At 41.6% G+C, this 12,928-nt stretch overlaps 1 protein-coding gene across 1 annotated transcript; it reads right to left on the bottom strand.

Moving 5' to 3' along the window:
• Positions 1-7,311: 7,311 nt before the first annotated feature.
• LOC116034125 (galactose-specific lectin nattectin-like) lies at positions 7,312-12,034 on the bottom strand. Its single transcript, XM_031276675.2, has 7 exons — positions 11,927-12,034; positions 11,605-11,670; positions 11,302-11,323; positions 10,966-11,060; positions 8,953-9,087; positions 7,821-7,929; positions 7,312-7,544 (listed from the first exon to the last, which is right to left on the bottom strand). The coding sequence occupies exons 2-7, from the start codon at positions 11,668-11,670 to the stop codon at positions 7,477-7,479; spliced, it is 495 nt and encodes a 164-aa protein (XP_031132535.1). The 5' UTR covers positions 11,927-12,034; the 3' UTR covers positions 7,312-7,476.
• Between the last annotated feature and the right edge of the window lie 894 nt (positions 12,035-12,928).

Genomic DNA, 12,928 nt, shown 5'->3' with positions numbered 1-12,928 from the left:
GTCTAGAAGTCTGACTTTACACTCTGTGATAAAAATAAGGTACCAAAGAAAAAAAAACATCTCAAACGGCTGCAATTATGTGAGCATATGAATTGAATTGAACGGTTTTTTTTTGGAGTTGACTGAGCTCATAAGTCTGGATCATGATACGGTACATTTCTAAAATGACACAGTAAAGACTGTTAAATCAATGCTAAGGCACAAGGCTGGTGGTTTTCTATGGTTTTTATGAGTGTCTGTCAACATATTTCATGAAAAGACCAAAACCAACAAGGTGTTCATCCGGCTCTAAACTAGTGATGCACCGAATCCAGATTTTTGGGGTTCGGCTGAATACCAAATCCACTGGTTAAGATTCTGCCGAAACCGAATACTGAATCCTCGTCCCATCCTCAGTCCATGAACACAGTAAACTCATTAATGAAGTAAACAGTGACTGTCCTTCCTTTGCCGTACCTGAAGTTGCTGCATTTTGGCTGCTGTCTGTAGATTCCTTCATGCACAACTCGTATTCTTCCGGATGTTTCATACCAGATGTTGTAACAGCGGTGATGTTGTGTATAGTTTAGGGTCCTCGCCACCACCAGACTAATCAGCATTGTAAATTGAACATGTAGCTGGACTTGAATGGCCTTCTTTTGACTGAAAGTTCTGCCAAACTACACTTTTTCTGCTCACGAGTTCCATTTCCACTTTCTCACAGCCTGCTGCATTGAACGCTCCACCTACGTAAACACCTTCCCGTAATCAACGGCGCCGTCATTACGTCGACCAGCGTAGTGCACGTAGTGCAAGCGTAGGGTTCGGTTCACTGGGAAAAAATTCTAAGGTTCGGCAGAAACCCAACCCCGTCAAAAAGCCCAATATTCAGCCGAAGCCGAATCCTGGATTAATTGCATCCCTGATCTAAATACCTTTTTTTTTTGTTAACTACAAGCCCTCATTGTTGGTTTGGATCTTTTTACAGGATTTGTGTACAATAAGAAAAATATAGAATATCACTTCCTCCATCCTTTTGTGGTTTTTGTTTTAGATATTAAAGGAGAAAGTGTCAGTCAGTCTGTGTCTTTAACTTAAAGTAAGTCAAGGTTGAAGCAATGTACCATTCAAAACATAAAATTGAGTCAAATCGAGCTAAACGTGAACTCAGCTCATTTTGGGGGGCTTTAAAGGTTTCTCTTAGTTTTTACGTAGACGACGTCTGTGATTGTGAGAATGATATCATTTCAGTGTGACGAAGCAGGACCTCACACTGATTTCATTATCTTTTTTGAATTTGTTGCCGTTTGTGTCTCGATGTGCCAACTAAAGTAACAGTGCGGCAGGGTGTGTGGCGCTAATAATTGTATCTAATGTTTGAGAAAAGTGCAGCTGCTTATTTGATTTAGAAGCTTTTATTTGTGTTTGTGTAACAACACGGGTGAAGGAAAGAGAATTTTGCTGTTTGTATCTTTTTGTTTTTCTCTCTGTTCATCCCTAGTTTTGTGTTGTTTTCGTTTCTCTGTATCGACGTGTATGCAATGACAGTAAATGGACATGACTACTGACTCTCATCCTCTGTCACTGGCTCGTCTTTTTAAAAAAAAAGTATTTGATGTGTGTAGAATATTAGCTGTGTGCAGTCATTGAGGAAGTCGTTCAAGGAAATGTCTCTGACGCATAGAAGGTTAAGCTTAAGCCTTTAACTATAGTTTAAGCCTTTTATGGCATAAGAGTGCATTGTGTACCAGCAGACATGTATAAAGTACTAGAGACCTATACTTGAGTCAAAGTACAAGTGCTCTCTCAAAAAAAGTGCCTTGAGTAGAAGTTGAAGTGCTCTTTAAGCACCATACTTAAGTGGAAGTACTAAAGTATTCAACATGCTTTGTACTTAAGTATTGCAAGTAGTTTATTTTAAAATGTATTACTCAAGTACTGAAAATAAAAGTACAAGTATTGTGTTATGTAGGAAGCAGTCAACAGTTTGAATATCATATTGTTTATATTAATTCAAATGTTTAGCCTAAAGGACACTCACAATTCCTTTGGCTGTAGCAGCAGTGCAAGGAATGATTCGTAACATTTTTATAATTGTTGGGATTTTAACCCTGTGAATGCTGGCTGATGTGTATTAGCTGCTTCAGGGCTCCTATCAGAGAGCACGAGTCACCAGGTGGAGTTCAACTTTTTACTTGGTAGTAAGATGGTGCGTTACAGGCAGTCACAAGCTACATATTGCTGGATATATGAAGGAAGTTTCTGAAATAAACCCAAAAAGGTACATTAATGTCACAGCTGTTATAACTACTATTATCTGATACAACAGTGGGTTATTAACAAATACTGAAATAAAATGTACAATTATCACACTGTGCAAGTAAAATGAACATCCTCTCCAGCATAGTAACGATTAAAGCCCCAAAAAACTTATCACACAGTAGCTAGTAAAGTGTGATGACTTAGCAAGCTAGCAAAATACAGATAAACTAGCAGCTTCACATCACAGGGTCAAACGGTTAACATTCAGTACTCATTACAGACTGAGACAACTCAGAAACAGCTTCATCTGCTGCAACAATAGCTAAATAGAAAGAGTACAAACTTACATCGTCTCTGACTTCTAAACAGGCAACCGCCGTAATGAATAGAAACACGATGCGATCTCGGGGATTTCTTACGTAACTTATGTAATTAGCGTACGTAACTAACGTAGCCGTAACTACACACACTGTAACCTACACAGTCTCCGTAGCGTGAGGAATTCACAACAGTAGGCCTAACAAGTAATGATGCAGCACATAAAGAATTTATCAGAGTAAAAGTATCAAACTCATCGAAAATATGTACTCAAGTAAAAGCAGAAGTAGGAGAAAAAAAATAATACTCCAGTAGAGTACAGATACAGCCTTTTGGTACTTACAGTGGTGTGTGTGATTGTGAAAATAATAGTTTCTGTCTAGAAACTAGAAGAAACCCCCATGTGAGGAGAGAATAAAGACAGAGGGAAAGCTTAGATCGGAGTTCATTCGAACCGAGATCCTGGTGGACCGGGCTCCGACTTGATGTCTGTTGCTAGGGGAAACTTAGACTCTGTTTTTGTGAACCCACAGCTGTGTTGAAACTCTTGGCTTTTAAAGGGAATGGGAGATGATCTCTGATTGGTTGATTGCATGTTACGCCCAAAACACACCTCTGATTAATGAAGACACTAAGTACAACCCTTTAGAACCATGCGGACCCTTTTTTCTGCCGTCAAACTAGCAAAAGTGGATTTGGACACGCCCTAAACGCACCTGTGCCAGGCTCTTCACGCCGTGCGCATAGATCGTTATAGGGCCTGAAATGTTTTGAGCGGCTTGTCCTGTAGCACATCAAGGGCCATCTCCCTGCAGATTTAGACCCGCTGCAGTTTGCATACAGAGCTAACCGCTCAACTGAAGACACCATCTCCACTGCACTCCATCTCACCTTGTCACACCTATGCCAGGCTAATCTTCATCGACTTCGGCTCAGCATTTAACACTATAATTCCACAACAGTTAGTGGAAAAGCTGAGGTATCTGGGGGTAGACTCTGGCACATGCAGCTGGACCCTTAACTTCCTGTTGCAGAGACAGCTGAGAGTCAGGGTGGACAGACGGCTTCGAAAACCATCTTGGTGAGCGCAGGGTCACCTCAAGGCTGTGTCTTGAGCCCCCTGCTGTTCAGCCTGCTCATCCATGACTGCTCTGCCCGTTTTAACACCAATCATATCATAAAGTTTGCTGACGACATGACACTGGTGGGTTTGATCATCACACCTTACACACCTCCACCTAAATGTCGACAAAACAAGGGAGATGGTTATTGACTTCAGGAGGGCGTTAACACACCATCACATGCCACTGACCATTGGTGGCGCTGCTGTGGAGAGAGTCAACAGCATCAAGTTCCTGGGGGTCCACCTGGCAGATGACCTAACCTTCTCTGCCAACACCACGGCCATTGTCAAGAAAGCCCACCAGCTGCCCCACTCCCTCCAGTGTCTGAAAAAGGCAGGTCTACCCACCATCCACCTTACCACCTTCTACAGAGGCACTGTTGAATCTGCCATAACATATGGCCTCACCTCCTGGTTTGGCAGCTGTAAGGCCCTTGAGAAACACCAACTGAATAGGATTGTAAAGACAGCCAGCAAGATCATCAGCGCCTCTCTCCCCTCCCTGCTGGAGACATACAACCAGCGGTGTGCTTGCAGGGCCATCAACATCATAAAAGACCCTTCCCACCCTTCCCACGGCCTTTTCTCCCTCCTTCCGTCTGGGAAAAGATACAGCAGCCTCCACTCCAGATCCAGCAGGATGCTGAACAGCTATATTCCACAGGCTGTTAGGATGTTAAATGGACTGTGCCCCCTCCCACTACCATGCTTCCCTACTGTGCAGCTACCTGCCTGAACTACACTTTGTTTGGACTAAACACATGACTGCATTGCACTTGCACTTTACATACTGTGCTGCTATTCTGCACAATCTGCTACTCTCCACTGCACTTTAATACTCTATGCCCAAGCTCCTCCTATATGTCTATATGCTGTATTTTATGTGTTTTTATTCTATTTATTTCCTTGTTTTATACTGACACAAGCTGGGGGAACAATATAATGTTTTTGTATGTATGGAAGTACACATGAAAGTGACAATAAAGTAAATCTTGAATCTTGAATCTAATCGGCGCGCAAAGTTCTTGAAATCCATTCTGCAGTTAGCATCATATAGCCATGGCAAAAAGAAAACAAGGCAGTTTAATTGATTTTGGTTTTACTAAGATATTGTGTAGCGATGACGTTAACAGCACGACCAATTCACCTGCTGCAAGCCCTGTTAGCACACCTCCCGCTGGGGTGACAACGCAAGAAGGAGCTGAAGAAATAATGTCCTCTCTGGCTGAAGATGGAGGTGGTAACAGCTCACCAGAGGCCGGTCATGATCCTAAGGCCTCCTGCGCACTGGCTGCGTGGCGTGAGCGTGACGTGAGCGTGGCGTTTCTGTTGCGTGGCGGCTGCGTGGTGTTTTCTCTGTCTTTGCACACCAGAAAGGTGTCTGACGCGGCGCTGCTGCTGCTGCTAGCCTCGTCTGTACACATGGATGTTTCCCATTGACAAAAGACAATGTCGGCAGTATTGACGGCAAAATAGGCTCCAGAATATTTCGTTCTGTATTGACAGGTGCAATATTTGAAAATTGATAATTATTTATTTATTTATTTTTAAATTACATTTATATCTGCATTTATGTCAAAACCTAGAGACTTTCAAACATCAAAATGTCATTTATTAAATGTATTTGTGTCAAAATGACATATCAACATAACATCTTTTTGTATTCTATTTTGCCTGGAAACGCTTCCAACACGCTTGCGTCGGTCCTATTTCTAGCATGCAAGCGTTTTTGGCACGGCTCGAGCCGCGCCTGAGACGTGCGTTTCACACCGGCAGTGTGCAAGCTCTAACCTGTTAACATGGAAGCCAAAATAAAAACGGACACGCCACGCAGCTGACACGCTCACGCCACGCAGCTGACACACTCACGCCACGCAGCCAGTGTGCAGCCGGCCTAACCCCTCTTGCTCCTCTCTCCCGTTAAATTGGAACAGCCAGCAGTGGAGAGACTGGAAGAGCCAATAAACATGGCTGTTTGTTAACCCTTGTGTTGTCTTTAACCCTTGAGAAAGATTATCTATTGATTGGTGGAATAGCTGACAGTATAACGCCTTTGCATCTTGAGCAAATTCACACTTGGCCATTGGCTGCATCCTTTGGTTTTAGTCAGAATAGATGCAAGTAACAGCTGCATGTTTTTCACTTCACATTTTCCCATTTTAATAGCAAAGTTTTTGTTTATTTTCAGGCTGGAGGCAATTCCAGGTGCAACTCCCAATACACTTTTGTTTGCAGAGTAAAGTTGAAGCTCAAACGGAACATGTTAGAGGCCGTTTCCCCTACAGGGAGATCACAGACTAAAACCTAAGTGTTGCTCCTCCAAAGGGCCTCAGGCAATACTGTAACTACAGTCTGCACACACTGTGGACACACAGCACTTTGGTCAAATGCTAACAGCTGCTGGCAAAACAGGATGGAAGCTTGGGGTGCATCGCTTAGGCCTAATTGAACGGAGGAATTATGGTATTCTTCGTTAGCCTGAGTAACTTTAACCGTTGTTCATGTGAAATCTCAAAGACAGCCTGATGCTTTGTTTATACGTAGACTATTAGTGGGTGGCTGTTTGACCTATAAATTCCTGTCGATAAAGTATAATAGGGTAAATCCTGTATAGTGCATACACTTGTAGCTGTTATGTGTCTTTGTAAGTCACAAGCACACGACCCCCCCCCCCAAAGACACGGGAACTTTCTTTCTGGAGAATTTATTCAGAGACAAACGGAAACCTACACTGTACATTTACTACCACTTAAATAAACTGCTGATGTATTCTCAGCTCTGATAGCCGACAGCTGTCTGCTCTGAGTCCATTCACCGTCACTCTCTCATGTAGCCTACACACTAAGCACCGAGCTATTCCTTAAAGGAGCTTCCCCGGTCTTGTAACACAAGGAGAGCCTGCCAGAGCTTCTTGTATTTGGTCCGAAAGTCAGAACCATCCAAAAAAATGCTTTCACACTATAAACGAACCGGACCATGGTTCAGTTGGGTCTGGACCGAGACCACCTCTTTTTATCGAACCAAAATTTGGTCTTTTGATCCGGAGTATGGTCCGGGGGAGGTTTTACATCTGTAATTTTGGTTCGGATCAAACTGAAAAGTCCAAACCAAATGAGGTAGGTGTGAAAATGCCCTTAGTGTTTGATAGAAACATTGATGGTGTTTGAAGGCCGTTTTATGCTTCTGCGGAGGCTTCACGCAGAGCTTTTGCCGTAGCCTGCATAAGTAGCGTGTGATGCGTCAAGACGGCATATGTGTGTGTGTGTGTGTGCGCGTGTGGTAGAGCGAGGGATCAGTGAGAGAGTGATGGCGATTAGGTGCCGAGTGAGTAGTGACTCTAGTCATAGTGAGAGAAAGTGTCTCCTCTGTTGTGACTACGGTGGGAAATCTGGAGCAGGAGAAGTTAATCCTCTCCTTGATTTCATGTTGTTTATGGAGAAGGAGAACCAGGAAATGAGTCGGGGGAAATGCAACGCTACCAAGCCATGTAGTTACATTTTTCGAGAGGTGCACGCCAGGCTACGGCGTAGGGTCCGGCGTAGACGCAGAGGGGTCTGCGGGGGTACGCCGTTGATTCAATGCAAAAGCATAAAATGGCCTTGAGATGGTAATAAAAGGAGTGAGGCAGATTGCTGAACAGGATATATTTATTTATTGATCAAACTGAAATCAAATCTGAACTGTCAATAGATCTTCCAGCAGTGACGTCGTCGAGGCTCAACGTCCTGGTAGAAGTGACATCAGTGGCGATGTGACATCATCATGACATTTGTGTCGGCTCACGGCGGGAGTCTTCACAGGGGTTTGGAACAGAAGAAAGATTTCTTCAGACTACAAATCGTGTCGTTGACATAATCTTGTTCTGTAGACAGATTTAAAAAAGGGACAATAATAAAGAGTTAGTTTTCACCTTGACATTGTTTCCCTTTTCTCAACTAAGGAAGTCAAACTGTCTTTATATAGCGCTCTCCAAAACTGATAAAATGCTTCACTGTTGTATAAATGATAGCACATTTCAAAAGATAAAACCAAAAATAAATACCATGTATAAATGAAACAAAATGTAATGATGTTGGGTTACAGCACATTAGAAGTTACAAAAGAGCCTTTTTCTATTAACAGATAATTAGTTTTTTACCGTTAAAGTTAATCTCCATGCAGTTCTCTTTTGCCCGGCCGTTGGGCTCCACTTTGCCCCATCCTTTGAAGTCAAACTTGGAACCATCACTCCACAGCCACACACCATCCTGAAAGAAAAAGTTACATAGCCTTTAACTTAATTATACTAGGACTGTCCCAAATACCATTTTTTGTGCTTTGGAGCTTCATTGGTGGCGGCCAAAAGTGATTGATGCGGCGGTGTCACTACGTTCACACCGCAAGTCTTAATGCTTAATTCGGATTTTTTGCTCAGATCCGATTTTCTGTTTGGCTGTTCACATTACCCTTTAAAATGTGGCCTATATCTGATTCCTGTGTGAACGGTTTGTGATTTCCAACTGACCCGCATGCGCAAAAGAACAACAATGACACACACATTTAGTGCACGCTGTTGCACTAAAGTTAGGGAGGTTATGGAGGAAGTCAGCATTATCATTTTTTATTTCAAAATGTTTGTGTAATGGCAGCCGTAACATTAATGAGCAGGTGCTGAGGAGGAGACGGTTACGGTATGATCCTTCTAGTTTTGATTGAATTGAAGTCTCTCCCCATACACTAATGAGGTCTAACACCTCCCTCTCCCTCCATTGACTTGCTCCATCACTGTTCTCCATGTTGTAGGCCTAGTCAAGTTTTTAATGTTACGGTCTGTGTCTACGGCTAACTCCCGCTGGCGCATAATTGTGACAAATGTCGATGTAGATTGACGTAAAAGTTGCATCAAATCCTCCTTGGTTGTTCACACTGCGGCCACATTGAAAAAAAAAAAAAAGATTTGGGCCACTTTTGCCTGCACGTAGCCTCACCCCCCCCCCCCAATGTAGAACAAGTAGACTTTATATTTCAGTATCTCATTTTTTTTTACCTCAGATCATTTATAGATTTCAACATTTTGGACCACATGGACAGAAGCTTCATTGCAGAATCAGATTTAAAAAAAGGTTTATTGCTACAATAAGTATACTTGCGTGGAATTTGCCTTGGAATTTCATGGAGATTTATTTTGTTTGTTTCAGATCCAGCCTTAATTTATAAATTTTAGTTTGTTGTGTTACGGTTATGTTCAAAGACTGGTTACAGCATGTACTGTAAAGAAAGGTTGGACTCACCTTTGTTGCATCGTAGCCTCCGACCCAAATGTTTGTGTCAGTGCCAGTCACTAGCTGAATCACCTCTCTGATAGACTCGTACTCCTCTGTAGTTTGGAGGGAAGCCAGATTTCCACCGATAGAAGTGCAGAAACGCTGATAAAGGAGAGCAACAAAAGACAGTGAGAAAAAAAAATAATGCATGGTCTTACAGGGAGGTGTGTTCAGGTGCATTCTGGGCGTATTGCTATCTTGAGGCAGCGGAAAGTGATGGCGCCATTGACCAACAAAAACCTGGTCTAAAGTCAATGACGCAGCATTTCATTGTTATTTAAAGTGCCCATATTATGAAAAAAAAAAAAAAACACTTTCTGGGATTTGGGGTGTTATGTTGTGTCTCTGGTGCTTCCACACACATACAAACTTCGAAAAAAATCCACCCATGCTGTTTAGAGTGAGATACGGTTTCTGAATGTGTCCTGCCTTCAGTCTCTGGGTGAGCTGTTCAAAATCGGCACGAGCAGGCTAACCGCAACCATTAGCTCGTAGCGTTAGCATGCTAACGCTATGGCTAACGCTAGCATGCTAACGCTAGCATGCTACCTCGTTCTCAATAGCAAAGCACTGCTACAACACACAAGTTCACCATAATCTACAAAAGAACTACTTCCATGTGCGCCCTCATTTAGAAGTCTCCCAGCTAATCCTGCCTTGTAACTGACCAAAGTTGTAGAAACAGCCTCTTTTACTGTCTATGGAGCTAGCTAGCTGACATGATCTACATCTGAGCTACTGGGCATGTGCAGTGCAATCAAATATAGTACAGAAGAAGAGGTCTCACTCTGTAGCTAAAACAGACCAGCTGAAAAGAGGATCTGCAGCAGTGAGAGAGAGCGGTGCAGTACAACAAAAATATGGTGTTTTTAGAAAATTAAACCATGTAAACCTATTCTGGTACAACCTTAAAATACAATTATGAACCTGAAAATGAGCATAATATGGCTGCTTTAAACAGCACATTAGTAAAATGTGCGCACACTATGCTTGTTACATACACAGGGACATGCAGCAGCACACACATGCAGAAGATTAAAAATAAAGATATTCCTGCTCAGCAAATCCTCCATCATAATAGCAATGCTCCAAGGTCCAAACGCACCTGGCTTTTAAAGGGAATGGGAAATGATCTGATTGGTTTATTGCATGTTACGCCCAAAACACACCTCTGATTAATGAAGACACTAAGTACAACCCTTTAGAACCATGCGCCCGGTGCACAGACCCTTTTATCTGCCGTTAAACTAGCAAAAGTGGATTTGGACACTAGGCCCTAAATGCACCTGCGCCAGGCGCTTCACTCCGTGCGCTTAGAGCGCTGAAATAGGGCCCAAAGTGATAATGTGACAGAGAATGCTGGTGGCTTCCTAACATTACTACATGAGCCAGTGCTGTAGTACCTGAGATCAGTCTTGGTCTCAAGACCACTTTCTGAAGGTCTCGTCTTGGAATCAACCCTTATTTTTACTTAGTCTTGTCTCGGTCACAGATAATAGAGGATTCAAGACCACAGCTGCAGGGATGTTACTGAACTGCCATTGCATTGTTAGATTTATGTGTGAGTTGTCTGTCTGAACTGCTGGTTTAGAGCGTATCCCACTTACAGTGGGTCGGTTATAACCAGGGCTTTAAATTAATGTTTTTGATCACCAGCTAGTTGATTTTCTAAAGCTACCAGCCAATCAGATTTTCCACTAGCCACGTTTAGTTTTTTCTTAACTAACTTTACTACTTCATTTCAGCTCCTCTGGTTCGTTCCGCTGGGCACATAGCCAATGATTGAATGATGTGTCACGACATAGTGACGGACCAGTGGTTCTCAACCTTTTTTGTGCCAGCGCCCCCCTATCCATTATCCAGGTCCCTAACGCCTCCCAAAAAATATGTAGGCTAAATCTATAATCAAATTGTTCCAACGGAAGACAAGCCGGCACTTATCAAACTATTATATATAACTGATATAATTTCAAAACGTACCTCTGCATCAGCCCAGTCCATTTTACTGGAGTGGAATATGTAACACTTTTGGTCAGACTCAGTCCAACCAGGAGGGCATAGTTTAGGCCAGTCATCTATAACACAAATGTAGATGATTAGAAGGACAATCATGTAAAGAGCCTCCAATTGTCCAAAGCCAGGGAGGTCTGAGAATAGTGTCCCTCAGCACAATCTTTATGGACAGCCTCCCAAATAGGACCTGCTTTGATCTCGAGCAATCCTAAAATCATTTTTATAGACTTTAAAATAACCAAAAGTGCAATCACAAAGTACATACTCCAGTCTTTCACCTCCACCATTATGAGAAGTACCAACCTGATGCTGTCTTATTCTCTGCCTGTAAACATAAAGTAATGATCTTTAGTATTTAACCCTTAGAGTTTAAAAAAATACACATGACAAGATTGAGTTTTGATTGAAATGTGTTTTGTAGTTTACTTTCTTTTTATTTGCAATATATTAAAACATTCACATTTTAATATTATTAATATCAGTCATGTTCACAAACATGATGTTGGGCTGGAAGAACTCTCACAAGACTGGTTTAATGTAAAAGTTAAGGTGTTATAAAACCAAAGATCTTTGTAAAGTAAATGTTTTAGTGTGCGTATGACTTACATTTGCTCCAGTCCACAGTCCACTGGTCAAACACAGGACCACCATGAAATGAAGACCTGATTCCATCTGGGTAGAGACGCAGTATATTAATGATAGCTTATTAATGAAGTTACGCAAAATGTGAACTAAAATACAAAATGAAAATGACAATTTCAATCATTGTAATTGCAGCAATGCTATTTGTTGATAGAGGAAGATTAAATAAAGTTAGCACGTTTTACAGAAACAAGGCATTGTGATAAAGAACAGATGTAAACTCTTTTCTGTAGATATGAATTAAAACATCTGTTGCTATGATGAAAGTCAGGACTGAGAGTCGTACCTTGTTGTGATGATCAGATAAAGTTGAACGTGCAGCAGTAGCAGGTAGCAGGGTGACTTTGAGATGGAAACCCAGAGCTTATATACCTTCTCTGGGTGTGTTTGGCTCACACACCTGCAACGTGTTGCAATCTCCGCCTCCCCCCCCCAGCCCAAGTACATCTCGCTGCAGTCTGCGGGAAGGCGGGGCTTGACATCAAGCCCCGCCCACATCCAAGTCAGTCATTTAACGGACCAAGACCGTTCTCTTAATACATCCATGACCAAGACAGCCTGGTAGAATTTTTTTACTATGAAGAAAATTATTTGGATAAATGACATGTTTTTTATTTTGAATCTTTTAATTTTATTTGAAAATTTTATATCTATAAATGTAAATGATCTGAAAGAAAACCGAATAGGCTAGTCACCAATTTAAAAATGACATGAAATTATATTTTAAAACCTTAAAAAAGGACTGACAAATAAGAAAGCCATCCGGACTCTGAACATTTACAATGCCTTACAACCTCTTTAATGTAAATTTAATGCGCCCCTTTTTCGTGTATGTATGTATGCATTTAATGTTTTCAATGTGTTTATGGATCTGTACTTGAATAATAAAGTTTTTTGAAGACAAAAAAAAAAAAAAGGTAGCGAAGCTGATAGAGCCTCTTGATTCACATTAGATAGAAACTGATGATGTAGGCTAAACAAACGATATTTCATGCAACAGTGAAGTTTTCATGTAGTTACTACTGATTTCTGATTTTGAAATGATATCCAAATTTGAAAAATGGGTCATTTTAAACCTTGTTAATATTGATGACAATGTGTTCAAACGGAAAACGAGCCATATTTCATTTAATTTAGCCCTCAAAAGTAGAATGGTGTGTTGTTTCGTTATGGACTTTCATATTAACAGCAAGAATTCAGTCACAACCAAATGTACAAAGGGGCGATTTTGCTTTAACAATTAACAGGTGAACCAGAAGCATACAGGTGAAACTCGAAAAATTAGAAT

The sequence above is a fragment of the Sander lucioperca genome, chromosome 12, assembly GCF_008315115.2.
Source record: "Sander lucioperca isolate FBNREF2018 chromosome 12, SLUC_FBN_1.2, whole genome shotgun sequence".
In the NCBI taxonomy this organism is placed as follows: domain Eukaryota; kingdom Metazoa; phylum Chordata; class Actinopteri; order Perciformes; family Percidae; genus Sander; species Sander lucioperca.
This window is presented reverse-complemented; position numbering and strand designations above follow the sequence as displayed.